Raw genomic sequence first — 19218 nt, forward strand, 5'->3', positions numbered from 1 at the left:
TAACCAAGAAGTTCTCAAACAGGAGACCTCTGGTTTTCCTTTTCAGGAAACAGCCTGAGACTCATCATCATCAGAGTCCCCCACCAGCCATTGCAAGGTCTCAGAAATTCATGGCTGAGTTTATGCAGAAAATGTACTTTTCTTCTCCCAACTAGGTTGTGAAAGCAAGATACAAACTGGCCAATGCTGAACCTTCGGAAATTCAAGGGCCTTCCAACACCCAAGACTGATTGGAAGCACTTCCTTCTCTCTAAGATGCTGAACTAGTTTGCTTCTCCTTAGATCCCTACCAAGGAAGCTTCTATGTGTCCCCTTGTAGTTTGCATACAGATGTTTTTATTGGGTCTTTTCCAAGACACTTCCTCCCTCGACTACAGTGCTTGAATTAGGAGGGGGCAGGGAAGGTAGGTGAGGAGTAAATGGAATCCACAGTTCTCACCACTCATTCTTCCCAGTGTTTGCCACATCGTGTCCTTTCATAGCCTTCTAACAGCAGATCCTTAGTAAGCAAATAAGCAGACTAAGCATCATTTGCCCCCACCCCTGTAACCCAAGCACTGAACACAGGTGGCTATGGATAGGTAGCCTAATTAAACAAGACAGTGCAAAGTTACAAAACAGACTGCCCTACTCAGGTGAATTAGCAGAGAGACGTGGTGGAGTGGCCAAATTATGGTCCCTGTGGCCTTCTAAAACAACAGCTAAGGAGGTGATCCTAAAACATATTTCTCCCCCCGTTGTAATCTAAGATTTTAAGAAAAGTCCTGCCATATCAGACAGAAGAACTATCTAATCTGGGATCCTGTGGCCAGAATATTATAGGAACAGCACAAGCAGGGCTTGAGTGCTGTTGTTTCACAGAAGATGGCGGCATTCAGTCTTGCCGCCTTTGACCCAAGAGGAAGAATTTAGCCATCATGACTAGAAGCTACAATAGCCATATCCTCCATGAATTTAGCTAGCCCCATTGTTAACCATCTAAGGTGGCATCTGTAATCCCTGTGAACTGAAGAAGAAGAAGAAGAGTTTGGATTTGATATCCCGCTTTATCACTACCCGAAGGAGTCTCAAAGCGGCCAACATTCTCCTTTCCCTTCCTCCCCCACAACAAACACTCTGTGAGGTGAGTGGGGCTGAGAGACTTCAAAGAAGTGTGACTGGCCCAAGGTCATTCAACAGCTGCAGGTGGAGGAGCGGGGAATCGAACCCGGTTCACCAGATTACGAGTCCACTGCTCTTAACCACTACACCACGCTGGCTCCCACCCGCAGCTCTAGCAGAAAGGAGGCTTATGTGATGCAGAAAACCGTCTGCTGTGTTTGTGCTCAGAGTTGGGTTACTGGCACCACGTTGGGCTCCTTGGTCATGGCAAAGCCATTTCATAGGGGAGGGAGCTGTAACTGTGAGCAAAGGTGATTGACTGGTTGTAGAGCAGCATGTCTGTCTGGAAGTGGGAAGGAGGCCCAGCAGCGACTGACCCACACGCTGACTGGTATTCCCTAGAGAAGCAGCAGAGCCTGCCAGTGTAGTTGTGGGCAACCTGGAGACAAACATTCCAGCCCCTGACTTTGTAAAGTTCGCCGGCAACCCCACCTTTGCTCCTAATCTGAAATCTAGGTTCACACTAATCTGTCCATCACAAATAAAATAAATAAATACATTTAAAATGCTCCTACTGTACACACAACATGGGAGAACAGATGGTTTTCATCAGCTCGCTGTGCTATGACTACCCTCCATTCCAACTGCAGTGCACACTGATGGTGTATTCATGCCAATATTTCTTTAAGGGCAAATATCTAATTTTCTCCCAGGGGATCGGAAATGGTTTGCTCAGTTTTGCTGGAGAATTCGAAGGGAGAATGCAGAGAGACGGGGTATTTCAGTCCTCCCTTTGCCTCGGTGCTGTGAAAGACGGCGAAATGGTCTACCTGGCGAGGTCTGCAAGGCTCCACATGGAGGGCATTCGGCCAACCCAGGGATCAAATTACTGGAGCAAAGTCTTCTGCGAGTGGCCATATTTGGTAAAGCATGGGCTTAGCTCAGAGAGAACCAGCAGTGGAAGCAGACTGGGGCATTGCAGTCAAGTGAAAAGGCTTAAAATAATACAGTATTACAAGCAGAAGGAATAGGGGTCAGCTTAGGAAACGAGGCTTGTGGGCTGGGAAAAGAAAGTTTTGAAATGCAAAGAGTTGCAGCAGCTCTCAGCCATTAGCCAACGAAATTCTGGGAGAAAAAGATTGCCAAATATTTCACACTCTCCAAAGGTCCCTGTTTACTAGGAATGACCCTTGTTTTCTGGTACGTATCCCTGTAAATTGTCCCCATTTAGCCCTTTTGCATTGAGACTATTAGGTTGTAATGCCTGTGGGGAGGGACTGTGCGGGTTTTTTTTAATTTTTGTACAGTCCCTAAAAAGCAGAGGTGCTTTATAATAACTAATAACAGAAAGGGGTGAACACCGGAATAGAAAGCATTTGTAGAGTTGGAATGGAATGAACCAGAATTGGAAATGGTCTTAAGCTTAATCCATTCAGTGCAGGAAGTTCAAAGGTAAGATTACTTTCAAGAGATGGCAGCTTAGTCCCTGTTTGAAGATGTGAGGGAGAGCCCACTGTCCCATGGCTAGGCAATTGGTTCCATCCTTGAATTGCTCTTACTGTTAAGAAGCCTTTTAAATGGGGTATCGGGGGTATTCTTTTTGCATGTTACTATGTTATGTAGGGGATGCGGGTGGCGCTGTGGGTTAAACCACAGAGCCCATGGCTTGCTGATCAGAAGGTCGGCGGTTCGAATCCCCGTGACGGGGTGAGCTCCCATTCCTCGGTCCGTGCTCCTGCCAACCTAGCAGTTCGATAGCACATCAAAGTGCAAGTAGATAAATAGGTACCGCTCCGGCGGGAAGGTAAACGGCATTTCCATGCGCTGCTCTGGTTTGCCAGAAGCGGCTTAGTCATGTTGGCCACATGACCCAGAAGCTGTACGCCAGCTCCCTCGGCCAATAAAGCGAGATGAGTGCCGCAACCCCAGAGTCGTCCGTGGCTGGACCTAATAGTCAGGGGTCCCTTTACCTTTACCTTTATGTTATGTACATTTGTGTTTTTATATTGTAAACTGCCCTGTGATCCTCAGATGAAGGGTGGTATAGAATTCAATAATAATAATAATAATAATAATAATAATAATAGTAAAAAAACAACAACCATTTTTTTGCCATAAAGGATTGTCACCAGCTAAAAACAAACCTGATACATTGCACCAGAGGTTTTTTCCAGAGGGAACTCACCGAAACTCAGTTCCGGCACCTCTCAGGTGGCCGCCATTGCAATTGTAAGAGAACAAGGGAGGTGTTCATAGTGAGTTCCGGCACCTCTTTATCTAGAAAAACAGCACTGTATGGAACCGTCTTAAAAAGAATAAGCAGACTTACCAGCCTGCAACCAAATCTGTTCCAGAGTCGTCCACAGCTGCATAGGCCCTTGCTTCAAGGCTGTGCTGTGCATGGTGACTTCAGACATGGCCTGCTCCAGCCGCGAGGCTGCAATGGAAGACGCTCGCTGGGAGCCTGAAAACAAACAAACAAATACACTCACAAAACATTGATCCAGTTATCCAATCAAAATATTGTTCTTTAGCTAATGGAGGTGGGGAGTGATCTCCTTTCTCCATTCCTGATGTAAACCAAGGGTGAAAATATGTATATTAGGCAGCTTTCCAGAAGAGTCCAGAGCTGTGTTTGTCTTAAAGCAGGCATGGCCAAACTTGGCCCTCCAGATGTTTTGGGACTACAACTCCCATCATCCCTAGCTAACAGGACCAGTGGTCAGGGATAATGGGAGTTGTAGTCCCAAAACACCTGGAGGGCCAAGTTTGGCCATACCTGTCTTAAATAAATTAAATCTGTGAACCAGAAGTTGGATTCTGCCGTTTGTATATATGATTTAAACTTCTGTACATTTGCACAACACTTGGCATATTTTCTCCACTTCGTTCAGCTATTTTTTCATATTTTATTTTGGCTTTGCTTGTTGTGAGGGAAAACATGGCACTATGCTTCCGAGCAGCCACAAATGTTATACCTCAGCTGAACAAGCTTTCAAGATTTCAAGCAGGCAGATTTCAAGAACAGCTTCACAACTCTGAGAACTGGAAACTAACTAGCTCAGCAGATTAGCAGGCTGAATTCCTGGCATTTCCAGTAAAATGCCAGTTAATTTCCAGAGAAATGGGTAAGGGAGCATGGCTGGGAAAGAAAACAAGGCTGAGACCCAGGACGGTTACCAACCGGCAGAGGAGACAGTAGTAAGCTAGGACGAAAAATGGTCAGGAACTCAATACAAAGCTTATATATTTTTCAGAAGCTAGGTTGTGTTCCCGGTGCCAAAATGCTATATTCTGATGCAACTTCAGCATACAAAGTAAATGGTATAAAATGATATAGAGAACTAGACCCTGTATTTGTTTGTGTGTGTTTTTAAGAAAAAAGTTGTTATAATTGGACAGAACTTTAGATCTCGCTGAAGGGCTACCGCTCAAACAGATAACATTATGTCCTGCAGGCGGCCAAGAAAAGCTAACTCCACACAGAGATCAGAAAATAGATTTTATTTAAACATGTTTCCCACCATATTCACAGGCAACACTGTGGTGTCCTTTAGATGCTCCTACATGGCTGGGGTTTGTTTAAACAACCCAGACACATAGATGGGGCTGATTCTGTGGAAGAAATACCTACAGCTGGTCCCTACTGATGCAGCTGAATCATTTAAAAGTTCTTTCGGAAGGACCGGAGCTGTTCACGGAGACACATTCCTATGCAGCTAAGGGAAAGGCTTTCTGAAAGAACAGCTAGCTATATGAATGCTGCTCTTAAAAGAAAATACAAATTTAAAAAGCCTGCCATCCGGAAGCTCAGTGTCAGGATCTCCCGGGAGTAGAACCAGTAACTATCTGATTCATAGACTTGTACCTAACATGGTGAGCTACCGAGGCTCCACAGTGAATGGTTTCCTAGGGGCTTAAGTGTCCCTAGGTTCTGGAATGTCTTTGCCTGTCCAGGCCAGCCATTGGCTCCCCCTGACCTGGAAGAACAATAAAAGCTTCCAGGTCAGGTTGGAACTTTGCCAAGGCAACAACAGACTTCCCTTGGTGCCCAATTACATCCCAGCCATTACATGCAAATTTGGCCCCAGGAAAAGCTGTTTGGTGACCTGTATATATTAAGTGGGCATCTAATTTTGATTTTGACATCCAATGCCCTTTTAAAATGTGTTGGGGAGGAGGGGATTATTAGGTTGTTCTTGTTTTTTTTTTAATATGTATTTTGTCTTTTTATATTGTGATTTTATGTTGTGAACCACCCTGAGATCCATGGGTATAGGGATGTGTACACATTTAATAAATAATAACAATAATTTCTGGATATTCCATTGCTGTACGTGGGACTAGGCTTACCCCTTGGCTGTTGGGAAGCCTCTTCAGGATTTTAAGAGTTCAAGTATTGTGTTCATTGATGGGTTTAGGGAGAGAACATGTCTACTGACACCTGGATCCCAAACCTGCAAGGCTTTAAGGTAGGCACAAGCCTCGGTTGTGTATACCTGAAGGAGTGTCTCCACCCTCATCATTTAGCCCCAGATACTGAGGTCCAGCTCCAAGGGCCTTCTGGCAGTTCCCTCACTGCGAGAAGCAAAACTACAGGGAACCAGGCAGAGGGAGTTTTTGCTAGTGGCGCCTGATCTGTGGAACGCCCACCTGTCAGGTGTCAAGGAAATAAGCAACTATTTGACTTATATAAGACATCTGAAGGCAGCCCTGTTCAAGGAAGTTTTTAATGGTTGATGTTTTATTGCGTTTTTAGTATTTTGTTGGGAGCCGCCCAGAGTGGCTGGGGCAACCCATCAGATAGGTAGCATATAAATATAAATATAATAGTTGTTGTTGTTGTTGTTGTTGTTGTTGTTGTTGTTGTTGTTGTTGTTGTTATCACCTACCCCCAACAGAATCAGACTGGAAATTCGCCATGATGAGCATTGAACCTTATGTAGAGATGCAACAGGCAACCTCCTCTGTGGGCGGTTGCTTTGCTTGCTCACAGAAATCTTTGATTACCGTATTTTGTGCTCTATAAGACTCACTTTTTCCCTCCTAAAAAGTAATGGGAAATGTATGTGCGTCTTATGGAGCGAATGTGGGCTGCGCAGCTATCCCAGAAGCCAGAACAGCAAGAGGGATCGCTGCTTTCACTGCGCAGTGATACCTCTTGCTGTTCTGGCTTCTGGGATTCAGAATATATTTTTCCTTGTTTTCCTCCTCCAAAAACTAGGTGCATCTTATGGTTTGGTGCGTCTTACAGAGCGAAAAATACGGTATTTAGTGAATGTATCCCTCACGTCACACTCATGGGAATAAACAGCCTACTGCCAGGAAGCCACTTCACAAATCCTGGATAGGAAGTCTACCTTCATGCGAATGTCTGCGCTGGGTTCGGGCTGCCAGACATTTTCTGCTTTGTTTCTCTTACCAGAGTCGGTGTCGTGGGCATCAGGGAGAGTGAGATACATGCTGTTGTGTTTCTTGATTGGCGGCGCCTCGGCCAGGCTGCTTTCCTTCTCCAGATCGCTGCAAGGGAATGACAATGGCCACAAGGTGACGGATGGTTGTTTATGGGAAGCGCAGGAGGAACCGGCCTACCAAGTGAGCATCATATCTCATCCAATTGCCACCAGCTCTGAAAGCTGAAAACATCTGTGCCTATGTGATAGCGGCTGTCAGAATGCACCGTGTTGGGGGGGAAATTTCTGTCGAAGAGATGGGAATTGGTTGTGTCACACAAGCAACGCCCTTGCGAGGCATTCTGACAAAGCAAACTAGCAAGGCGATGTGGAGACGCTGCTGCTGGTGATGGACGCAGCTCTGAGCAATTTGGCATATTTCAGTCAAGCATAGTTTAGCCCCTCCGGAAGTCCGGCTTGCCTCTCCTTTTCCTCATTGTGTAAGAGTGGAGATCTCATTTCCACCCACAGTCAGTCGGAAATCAAATTCTGTTTACCTGGCTCTAAATAATAATAATAATAATAATAATAATAATAATAATAATAATAATAATAATATCTGGGGCACAGCTTGACTAACTTAATTAATCTATTTTTGAAGGAGTTGTTTTAGGCAGCACGTTGATAGGTTTAGAGAGAAATGAGCCACATTTATCTGTTTCCGGAACAGTAATTTTCATGACGGCGTGCATCCATGTTTTTTTCCTTCGATGTTGCAGCTATCTTTTATATCTTGTTAATAACTTTTTCTTTTTTTTCTGTGGCTTACATATTCTCATTTTGAGGACCGTTGTTGTTGTTGTTATCACCCTCATATTTCTGTAACACTATTCATAGGATAAAGAATATTATTATTTTTAAAAAAATATATATCTTTTTTTAAATAAAAACACACCATCATTTATTTATTTATTTATTTATTTATTTCCCTCTTTTCTATGATATTTCTGTTCCAAACAGCTTGCTGAAATAGATAAATGGGTTTTTGAGGCTGCCCATCATAGCGAGAGATTGCCTCACCTGAAATTTCCGTCCTCTCCATGAAGAAGAAGAAGAAGAAGAAAAGGACATTAATTTAAATGGGGAGGGAGAGAGGAACATACTGCCATCAAAGAAATGTCAAGATTGTTTCCCCTTTTTTTAAAAAAAAAAGAAAAGGAAATCACCAAGAATTTGAAATCAACTAAAACAGTAAAAAACACACACACTTCAGGCTGCAATCCTAACCCCCGCTTACCTGCTGGCTTTTGGAAAGAGGCAGGATGGTTCCATCGACATGTCAGAGCCCTGGCACCTCCTTCACAAAGCCTTCTGGAAGCTTCTGCTCAGCTTAGGGAAGGAGGCGCGATGCTCATGTGCACGACGTCAGAACGTCACACACATGACATCGACCCCCCCCTCCCCGTGCCCCTCGCAAGCTAACGCCTCTGGCCCTAACTGTTCCCCTATAAAAATATTTCACTGCACACCGGCCACCCCTGGGTGGGCTCAAACCACCAACCTTCTGGTTAACAGCCAGATGCATTATGCCTCTAAAGAGACAACAGAAAGAGAATCATATCTGCTTCCTACTGGAGAATATTCCAGAGCGCAGGAGCCTCCAACAGAAAAGGCCTTGATTTGTGTGGAGGTCAACTGAACCTAAGCTTCTGTGAGGAACTTAAGTATGGTCAGAGGTTCAGAAGGGTTTTAAAACCAGCATTTTGAACTAGGCCTGGACATTTATTTGCCACATTTATACCACACTTTTCCTCCAAGGAGCTCAAATGGTGTACGTGGTTCTCCCCCTCCCTATTTTATCTGTATGACAACCCTGTGAGGTAGGATAGGCCGAGAGACAGTGGATGGTCCAAGGTCACCCAGTGGAGATTTGAACCCTGGTCTCCCAGGGCCCAGTTGAACCTGCCTTGTCTAGTAACTGGCAGCCCACGACGTTGCCTTCAGATAAGTGGCATGTACGAGAACGCCGGCTCAAACCTGTCAACAGCACGGGTGGCAGCCTTTTGCGCTAATTGAAGTTTCTGAAAGCATCTTCAAGGGCAGTTATGAACTTAAAAGTTCGTAACTGTAACCTGATCTGCAAATCACCAGGCAGGAACTAACGGCAGGGGCCAAGTGTCAATTTGCTCAACGATCAGAGAACTCGCTGTCTATGCGCAAGTTGGTTCTGCGGAAACACTTTCAGGTGGTGTAAATATAGGACTGGAAATTCAAATTACAGCAGCAATCATGTTTTACTTCATTTCTTAAAGAAAAATTCTGCCTTAAAAATATAAAGTTTATGACCACATAAAAGGTCACAGTTAGAGAGAAGCAGCAGCAGTTGCTGCCTGGGCACCAAGGAAAACCTGTGGCAGAGCTGGTCTCTAGGCAGACTTGCAAGAAGTCCTGGCATCACTAATTGGCTACAGCTTACCTGGGGTATCACAGAATTATAGAGCTGAAAGGGATCAAAAGGGTCATCTAGTCCAACTCCCTGCAATGCAGGAATCTTTCACCCAACGTGAGGACTGAACTCATGACCTTGAGATTAAGAGGCTTATGCTGTACCAATGGGGATGGGTTCTCTTCCAGGGCCAATTTATGTGGGTTTGTGTGATGGCGGTGGTGGAATTTGGCAAGCAATCTGGCCCAGTTGGGAATGACTTCAGATTAGCTCTAATCCAGCCTTTCTCAATCTGTGGGTTCCCAGATGTTGTTGAACTACAACTCCCATCACCCCTAGCTAGCAAGGCCAGAGCTCAGGGATGATGGGAGTTGTAGTCCAACAGCCTCTGGGGACCCACAAGTTGAGAACTGCTGCGTGATAGTCTAATCTGTTATTTTGCCTGATTTGAAATCCAGCAACAGGTACAGTGTAGCCCTGAACAACAATTTTGGGCAACAATTTGTGGGCTGAGCTGTAATATTGTGTGTGTGTGTGTGTGTGTGTGAGAGAGAGAGAGAGAGAGAGAGAGAGAGAGAGAGAGAGAGAGATATGATGGAAGGACAGTCCCACTTCCCAGCAGTGGGGCTGGTGATCCTGTTCAGATCTAGGATCCCATACTTGCCAGTCTACAAACAAGACAACGGTTATTATTTAGGAGGCTCTGGTTCTTATAAACCCGACTGGTTGGTTACATGACACTGGCTCCTCCTTTCCAAGTGGTATAAAGTAACACCAGTTCATATACTTGCTGCCAGATGCTTAATAGTTTCTACAAATTTCAGGTCTCTTAGTCACGCACATATATATAGAGTAATCCCGGACCCACTTACGTGCTTGTAAGTCCTACTGCCTTCCATAGGATTTGCAAACATTTAAGTGCATGCAGAATTGCAACCTCATGTGCTTAACTCTTGCCGCTGTTGTTCTTTATATCCTTTCCCATTTTTTGAGGAACATGAAACACCAAAGATGAACTTCAAAAATCTAGAAGCATTGCTCTCCCTCAGGTAGCCTTGCAAATAAGTTCAGAAAAATTACTAGCCTACAGTAAAGTTTATCAGCCAGCTTGCCCACACATAGCTATGTTAATCATGTGAGGCCTTAAAAGTGTGGGCGCTGTAAGGATCCTCGCTGCAGGATAACAGTTGGAGTCAAGATCAACTCCAGGTTCTTAAGAAGCTCTGGACAAGGTCCACCCACTCTGTGACCTGTTTTGCATGTCATGATAAGCCAAACCATGGTTTAGTGCAAATGAGCAAATACGTGAGCTTTGGTGAAAAGATCACGACTGCTTTGCTTGTCCTCTGGCCCTGCTGTTGTTACATTGCAGTAAGCTAAGTCACAGTTTGGCTTAGTGTTACATCCGAACTTATGGTTTATCTCCAGGTGAGCTGCATCCTATAGCCAAGGTTAGTTCCATGGTTTGACTGGGGGAGGTAAACCACAAACCCAGGTTCAGACATAACAGTAAGTCAAACCCTGGTTTAGCTTATAGCAGCATGACAGTATGAGGACCGGAGGAGGAGCAAAGTGCCATCCTTTCTTCAGGAGCACATACATTGGCTCATTCGTGCTTCAACATATCATTACAAAGACAGTTAATGCCTAAAGGTAAAGGTAAAGGTACCCCTGCCCGTACGGGCCAGTCTTGACAGACTCTGGGGTTGTGCGCCCATCTCACTTAAGAGGCCAGGGGCCAGCGCTGTCCGGAGACACTTCCGGGTCACGTGGCCAGCGTGACATCGCTGCTCTGGTGAGCCAGAGCCGCACACGGAAACGCCGTTTACCTTCCCGCTGGTAAGCGGTTCCTATTTATCTACTTGCACCCGGAGGTGCTTTCGAACTGCTAGGTTGGCAGGCGCTGGGACCGAGCAGCGGGAGCGCACCCCGCCGCAGGGATTCGAACCGCCGACCTTTCGATCGGCAAGTCCTAGGCACTGAGGCTTTAACCCACAGCGCCACCTGCGTCCCGTAGTTAATGCCTAGTTCTCTCTAAAGTGGGAAGCCTGGGTTGCGGCTGTGCCACTTCAGACGGCAGATGAGGGGGTTTTCCTGCTTGGCAGGGGGTTGGACTCGATGGCCCTTGTGGTCTCTTCCAACTCTATGATTCTATGATTCTACATGATGTAATGGTCCTCCACACAGTAAGTACCCACCGAAAACCATCATATCAAGGTGAATAGTGCATCCTAACCTTTCAAACAGTATTGAAAATTAAAAAAAAAATCATTTAACCATACATAAAGTGTTTTCTTCCAAGGCAAACACATGCACAGATCCTAGGTCTTGTATGTAGTCATCCACATGGCATCAAAATAAACTTGGAAAAACTTTTACATTACAGGTTAAGCTCACACCAGAGGGTATACTTAAATCTAAAAGCAATAAGATAATTTATCCATAGTAGTACAGATGAGGCAACCTCAGAGAGAACAAAAAGCAACTCCAATTAGAGGCAAACTCTTACCTGAGCTGTGAAACATTATGAAGCATCTGCCACTGGTGCAACATTTGCCTACAGGTCACTAAAGCTTCTTCTGGGCCCTTGTGCACCAATTCCAGTTTCACTTTGGTGAAGAGTAAACTATAAGAAGGGCAGGGAGAAAGGGAAGAAAATTATGATTTCATTTTACAGGCACGTCTTTTATCAAGGGAAGCATTTCCACTTATGAATGGATGGAGCTTAGGACCTTGCTACCATGCCAGGTTTTAGCAATGAATCTCCAGGTTTTCAGTTAGATCATAAATGCTAATAGTGAACTTGGGTGAACGTTGCCAGGATTGTAGCCAAAATGGACCCACTGAGAAGCAAGAGGGATGGATCAGAACAAGACAGGAGGGGAACTGTAATGCTCTGGGGCAGTGATGGCCAAACTTGGCCCTCCAGCTGTTTTGGGACTACGATTCCCATCATCCCTGACCACTGGTCCTGTTAGCTAGGGATGATGGGAGTTGTAGTCCCAAAACAGCTGGAGGGCCAAGTTTGGCCATCTCTGCTCTAGGAGATACTAAATGTCTGAGAGGGATGGCAACAAAAAACTGTTGGTGGTGGAATGGAATAGGACAAGGCAGGTTCAACTAGGAGAACTCCCGCTGTAACATTTTGTTGCTGGTCCTACTTGATTTCTAGGTAATTCCACTGTCACCAAACACTCTAATTTCTCCCTCCCTCCCTCCCTCCCTCCCTCCCTCTCTCTCTCTTTCTCTTTGCACTTTAGTACTGCAAACAAAACAGCTCCTCCAAATGGGTAGAAGAGTGTGAAGTTATACAGTGGACACTCGGGTTGCGAACGTGATCTGTGCAGGATGCACGTTCGCAACCCGCAGCATTCGCAACCCGCAGCAGCGCGTTTGTGCATGCGCAGGTTGCAATTTGGCACTTCTGCGCATGCACGACCGCCGAAACCCGGAAGTAACCCGTTCCAGTACTTCCGGGTTTCGGCAGTCCGTAACCTGAAAAAAAGCATTCAAAGCGTCTGTAACCCAAGGTATGGCTGTACTTAAATGAAAAAGCCTCCAAGATTATCAGGAACAAGTTTAAAGACAAAGTATTGGTGCAAACCAGACCCCTTGCTCCCTTAGGCTTGCCACCCATTCTTTAATTCAAAGAACAGTAATACAACATTTTAATATATATTTTTAAAAGCTACTCATTGAAATAAGCAATGGGCTGCAATCCAAAACCCATCAGGGACGGTGGTCCCAGCATCACTCCATTGGTGAAGACCACCAGCTGAATATGTGGCCAGATGGAACGGCTGCCGGCAGAATCCCTTCCAGCATTAGCCAGCAGAGAGCCCTGGAACACTCTGCCCCAAAGTAGAGAACTTAAAAAGAATGTTTATCTCAGCTCCTCAAAGGTTAGTGGAATGTCACTATCATTCCTCAAAGATGCCAGAGTTTCCAGATGACTGTTTACTTTGCAAGCTGCAAATGAGGTTGCAGTTCAACCTGCCAAGCAGGAATGCCAAATGCACCACACGGAAACAGACACACATCCCTTCACCAGGCACACAGGATGAGTTGTGATTCGGAGAGTTCACACATAATATATCTGTATATGCATACGGTCAATTCCCATGTCTTTTTCGCCAAGTTTTTTCAAAGTAGAACCCTGGCATCGGTAACTTATTCAGTGCATTACAGTCCTCTTTAGGCATTATGAAAAGGGGACTGTAAACGCATGAGGAAGTGTGCTAGTCTCAACACTCTCCATCATTATTTCCATTGCTTTGTGACTCACGGACAGTGACTTTCCGCGGGAGGCAGCCTTCCTCATAATCTGTGCCACAATCCTATCAACATTACCATTCACTATCCTTTACAAAGTTCATACACACACACACACACACACACAAACAAACACAGTGGTACCTCGGGTTACATACGCTTCAGGTTACATACGCTTCAGGTTACAGACTCTGTTAACCCAGAAATAGTACGTCGGGTTAAGAACTTTGTTTCAGGATGAGAACAGAAATTGTGCTCCGGTGGCAGCAGGAGGCCCCATTAGCTAAAGTGGTACCTCAGGTTAAGAACAGTTTCAGGTTAAGAACGGACCTCCAGAACGAATTAAGCACTTAACCCGAGGTACCACTGTATATTTATATACCTCATACATCCATTTAAATAAACAATACATTACAATACAAACAATGCATACAATAAATACAATACATACTTTACCTGCATACCTACCCAACATAGATACCCCATAAGTGTTGACTTCCAACTCCTCTCATTGTGTTATTTTACAATTTTTATAGTTCAAACGCATTTCATTTTGTTATTCTGATTTCCCATTTTTCCATGCTAGTTTTGCTTTACATTTCCTCTATTTTCTAGATTCATTCTATATCTGTCAGGAGATTTACCTTATCTATATATTTCTCATGAAGCTGAGGCTCCAATACTTTGGCCACCTCATGAGAAGAGAAGACTCCTTGGAAAAGACCCTGATGTTGGGAAAGATTGAGGGCACAAGGAGAAGGGGACGACAGAGGACGAGATGGTTGGACAGTGTTCTCGAAGCCACAAACATGAGTCTGACCAAACTGCGGGAGGCAGTGGAAGACAGGAGTGCCTGGCGTGCTCTGGTCCATGGGGTCACGAAGAGTCGGACACGACTAAACGACTAAACAACAACAACATATATTTCTCGAGATATTCCTTAAAACTTAGTCATTCCTTATTAACTTTTTGAGTAGTGTTTCCTCTTATTCTCCCTGTTAACTTTGCACAGTGTAGATATTCATTTTCGCTAACCAGTCTGTTTTGGTGGGGATGTTGTAACGTTTCTAATTCTTGGCTATTAGAATCCTTGCCGCTGTGGTTGCATACATAAATAACGGTCTAAAAGTTTTCTTGATTTCTTTGGACATAATACCAAGTAGGAAAGCTTCAGGGTTTTTTTTTATGAAAGAGAATTTTGAGCATTTTTTAAAAAGTTCGTTATAAATGGTATCCCAGAATTCTCTTACCCATTTACACTCCCACCACATGTGTATAAATGTGCCTACCCCATTTTTACATCTCCAACATATATCAGTACTGTTCTTATACATTTTAGCCAACTTGGTTTCCCTTCAGATTGTATAAATCTTTTGCCTTTACAAAGTTCCTAATATGTGCTGTGTGTTGTAAAGAACTTGGTAGTCACATCACATCCACTACAGATGAACAGCACCCAAGATACAGGCACACCTAGGAAACACAGATATCCTCCATCATCTTGTTCTGTTCTATCTGCTCTTATTTCTTGGCATAACTAACAAGTCCTATATTCATCTTCTGCATTTGATGGGTGGGGAGAGGAAAGGTAGTGTCTGGTGCTGCCTTTTATGACCATTAGGTTATCCCTTGTGAAGGGAAACTCCACACTGGAGTAGAAATCATACATTGAACAGATGGAAAACTCTTCAATCTGAGCAGGCTGAAAGCAAAGAGTAAGGTTACTGTAACTTCCATCATAGAGCTTCAGTATGCTGATGACAATGTAGTGTGCGCATGCTCAGAGGATGACCTCCAAACCATCCTAAATATCTTTGCAGAAGCTTACAAAAAGCTTGGCCTATCACTCAACATCCAAAAAACCAAAGTGCTGCACCAACAACTACAAAAAAACCCCTCTGCAGCATCACAAATCCAACTCAATGGTGTAATGTTGGAAAATGTCGATCACTTCTCCTACCTAGGCAGTTATCTTTCCACAAGGGCCAACATTGATGCCAAAATCCAGCATCGCCTGAGATCTGTGAATGCGGCTTTCTCCCAATTGAAGTGCAGAGTGTTTGAGGACTGGGACATTCGCAGGGAAACCAAAATGCTTGTTTACAAAGCTATTGTACTACCAACCTCACTATATGCTTGTGAAAGGAAGGCGACAGAGCTGTGCTTAAAATGTCATGCATCTGAAACATAGACAGCCCTGTCAGATTGCATTTGCTTACCTGAAAGATTGCTTCTTCCCACCCATGGCCTCCCATGACAGCACCATTCCATAGGAATAATGAAATTGTCACTCAGCAGTGGAAGATTGGTTGAATTTTAGAGACTGAATATTTGCGAGAAATGGATCTCTCCACCTAGCGACAAGGACGGTCAGTGATCGTTCAGACATGCATGTACAATGTCGACACACGTTTTAATTTGGTTTTCAGATTATCATTGATTCTAATTAGCTGGTGGATATTTTAAATAGTTGTTTTAACTGCTGTTTTTGGCAGATAATTTTATTTACCCTTTTTGCAAACCGCTTTGAGGTTGGATTACAATCAAGTGGCGCATGCAATCTTGTGAAATGCAGAAATAATCTCTGAGCACTTTTACAAGGCTAGACATGCATGGACTCCCAAGGCATTTATTGATTAGAAAATACATTTTATTTAATAATGGTTCGTTTCAAAGTTCACAAGTGAATCCATACACATATTTAAAATTAAGAGCTGCCATTTGACTGGAGTTTGCATTATCTGAGGGTTTTGAATGTCCCCTCCCCTGCGTCCCCCAAGTCCACTTCTGTAGTACCATGTGAATAATTTGGGTTGCCCTGAAGGAGATCTCAGTGTTATTTTATAGATATGGGTGTGCAGAGCATATATTATAGAGAAGTGAAGCTGCAAGGTAGAATAATATTTCTCTGTTAGAGATTTCTCCAGTACTGCTCCAGGTTTCCTCTGCGCATTGCCTTGTATTTATGTGAATAATAATACCCTCCCGCTGTTCCCGTCTTTCTCCTTCTTCTCCTTCTTCCTTATCTGGCTTTATGCCACTAAAGAGAACTTCTGGGCAAAGCGTTAACTCTGTCAACTGACATGACTCAGTCTTAACGGCCGGTTTAATTTCCACATGACCTTTTAACTATGAGTAGTACCATTAAAGTGTTGAGGTGGATTTATCAAAGCTAAACACACACATGTATATTTAATAACTGTATATATATTATAGGTTTCATGGAGGAAAATAATTTGGAGGGGTGGGGGTTGAGGGTTCATAAAGTATTGGTACTTCTTGTGTCCATAAAAGTGCTGGTCGGGGAATATATTTTCTTGTTTGTTCTCTAACGTAAGACAGTCACTTACTATTAGGGCTGCCAAATGTCTGAGAATTGCTCAGATAAATGGCGCCTGGGTGGATATTTCCTGAATCGGCAAAATGTCTGAGGAAACCCAGATATATGGCAGCCTTAATAGTAAGTGCTATTGGGCTATTTTTTTAACAAAATAAGAATAAAGAAAGCTGAACAGCTTTTGACTACAAAGAAAGAAAGAAAAGCTCAACAACTCTATCCGGATTTTCACTTTTGGGAATATGGCAACCCTGCTTACTATGTTGTATTGTTTTCTAGATCAGCCTGGGAGCAACAAGTAACATTTAGGCTAGAAAAACTTCCAGACTTAAAATGAATCCCTGTCTTCTTCTTTTTTACTGGCTCATTATTCAGTATAAAGGGGGAAATGGTATTTGAGAGGCTACTGGGCAAGATGATGGGAATGTGTTGAGCATGTCAAGAACATAAATGGCAGCCTTCCCTAACAATATGCTCCCCAAGTGTTTCAGACTCCAATTCACATAAGCTGCAGTGAATATAGGTAATGGTCAGGGATGGTGGGAGATTATAGCCCGAAATATCTAGAAGGGACCAGGTTGGAGGAGGCTGGTATGTGGTTATGAGTGAAAAAAAGACAGTCACGGAACCAAGAAATTACACAAAACAAAAGAATTGCCATGAAAATCCCTGAAACGAGAAGTAATCGACTACAAAATTAAATTAAATAAAAAAAATAAAAAAATTAAGGAAAAATTAACCTAGAATTAAACAAAGACTTAACAAGATGCTGGCTACAAAACTTGTTTCACTGAACTAATCAGTTTCCTCAGAAGGAAATAAAGAAATTATAAACCTTAAATGATTTTAAACAAACTCAAGAGTAGGGCTGAAACGCTTTTTTGATTTTTCTTATTTAATTTAATTCTATAGGCGATTACTTCTCGTTTCAGAGATTTTCATGGCAATTCTTTTGTTTTGGGTATGTGGTTATGAGCTGGTGTATGATTGAAAGACCCTGATGTTGGGAAAGATGGAGGGCACAAGGAGAAGGGGATGACAGAGATGGTTGGACAGTGTTCTCGAAGCTACCAGCAGTTGACCAAACTGTGGGAGGCAGTGGAAGACAGGAGTGCCTGGCGTGCTCTGGTCCATGGGGTCACGAAGAGTTGGACATGACTAAACGACTAAACAACAACAAATGATTGAAAGGATGGAGGAGGACAGGGGAGGTCTGGATTACAATCACCATCCAATCACAAAGTTCACTGAGTGATACTGAGTCTCATTCTACCTCAGCATAGTCCACTTTGCATGGCTGTTATGAGGACAAAATGGGTCATAATCACCCTGTATACTGGCTATGACCCAAGAGTGGAGGAAATAAAAACGCAGTAGGTACATTTAGCATAGATGAGTCTTAAGCGTTGAATGTGAATAGATGATTTTTCCCTCACGCTGCTGGCAACAGAACTGCTCCCTAAAATCCCATTATTTTATGCAAAAGGTATTCTAGTACCCTCTCATTATCTTCGCTAGCGCTTGCTTTTTATTAACCATACTTTTGATTCCAATTGTTCCCTCAGTGTAGAAGTTCCTCCTGCTGCCACGGTCTTCCCATCTGGGCCCAGAGTATTTGCATACCTTGAAATCCCATTAGACCATTTCAAAAGCTCATACATTTCTGCCCCTTGCTCTGGGCTGCATTCAGTTCCTTCTTTGTTTAAAATGACAGGGAACACAAAGTATTTATGTTCACAGTAAATCAAAACTACCTCTTTCGTTCTTCGTATTGCTTTGGCACAATTGGGGGGGGGGGCAAATCAGTGGCCTTTTTCAGATTCCAGGAAGTATAATGCTTCTTTTGCAAAGGAGACAGAAGATATGAACTGCTTCACCTTCCCATGGAAGGTATCAAGAAAGCAGTGTCCTATTTCCCCCAAAAAACCCCAATTCCCCATAGCCCAAAGGCTGAGATCACAACTGTCTCCTGCTCCCTAGTATGCAGCTCTTTATACTAAAGGTAAAGGACCCCTGGACGGTTAAGTCCAGTCAAAGGCGACTATGGGGTTGCGGTGCTCATCTCGCTTTCAGGCCAAGGGAGCTGGTATTTGTTCACAGACAGCTTTCCGGGTCATGTGGCCAGCAGGACTAAACTGCTTCTGGAGCAACAGAACACTGTGATGGAAACCAGAGTGCATGGAAATGCTGTTTACCTTTCTGCTGCAGCGGTACCTTTTTATCTACTTGCACTGGCATGCTTTCGAACTGCTAGGTTGGCAGGAGCTGGGATAGAGCAACGGGAGCTCATCTGGTCGCAGGAATTCAAACCGCCGATCTTCTGATTAGCAAGCCCAAGAGGCTCAGTGGTTTAGACCACAGCGCTATCTGAGCATTAGACAATGTTCCCAAAATTTCTCAGATTCATGAGAGTGGAGATGTGGGTGATTGGGAAGAACCACTCATGTAGCTCTCCCTTATGGAGGGCAAAAGTAGAAATGACGAAACTGTTGGAAAAGCATCTTTTCACTCATTCGTCCCATTCACACACAGAACCATAGAGTTGGAAGGGACCCCAAGTGTCAACTAGTCAAACCACTTGCAATGCAGGAATCTCAACTAAAACATTCATGACAGATGCCCCCCCCCAAATCTCTGCTTAATAACATCTAAGGCAGGAGAGTCCACGA

At 43.9% G+C, this 19218-nt stretch overlaps 1 protein-coding gene and 1 long non-coding RNA gene across 2 annotated transcripts in view; one reads left to right on the plus strand and one right to left on the minus strand.

Annotated features, from left to right (window-relative positions):
- The window catches only part of TTC7A (tetratricopeptide repeat domain 7A), a 191029-nt gene that overhangs the window by 57440 nt on the left and 114371 nt on the right, over nt 1–19218 (minus strand). Inside the window, exons 16-18 of the mRNA XM_079968587.1 lie at nt 11450–11566; nt 6524–6621; nt 3431–3565 (exon numbers count right to left, since the gene is read on the minus strand). Coding sequence (XP_079824713.1) covers nt 3431–3565; nt 6524–6621; nt 11450–11566 — 350 coding nt within the window. The remainder of the gene's footprint in view (nt 1–3430; nt 3566–6523; nt 6622–11449; nt 11567–19218) is intronic.
- LOC307212030 lies at nt 4455–9293 on the plus strand. The gene is made up of 3 exons (XR_013836747.1): nt 4455–5223; nt 6527–6696; nt 7515–9293. It is a non-coding gene; the product is annotated as an uncharacterized lncRNA (long non-coding RNA).

Source organism: Podarcis cretensis (assembly GCF_951804945.1).
Source record: "Podarcis cretensis genome assembly, chromosome: 3".
NCBI lineage: Eukaryota > Metazoa > Chordata > Lepidosauria > Squamata > Lacertidae > Podarcis > Podarcis cretensis.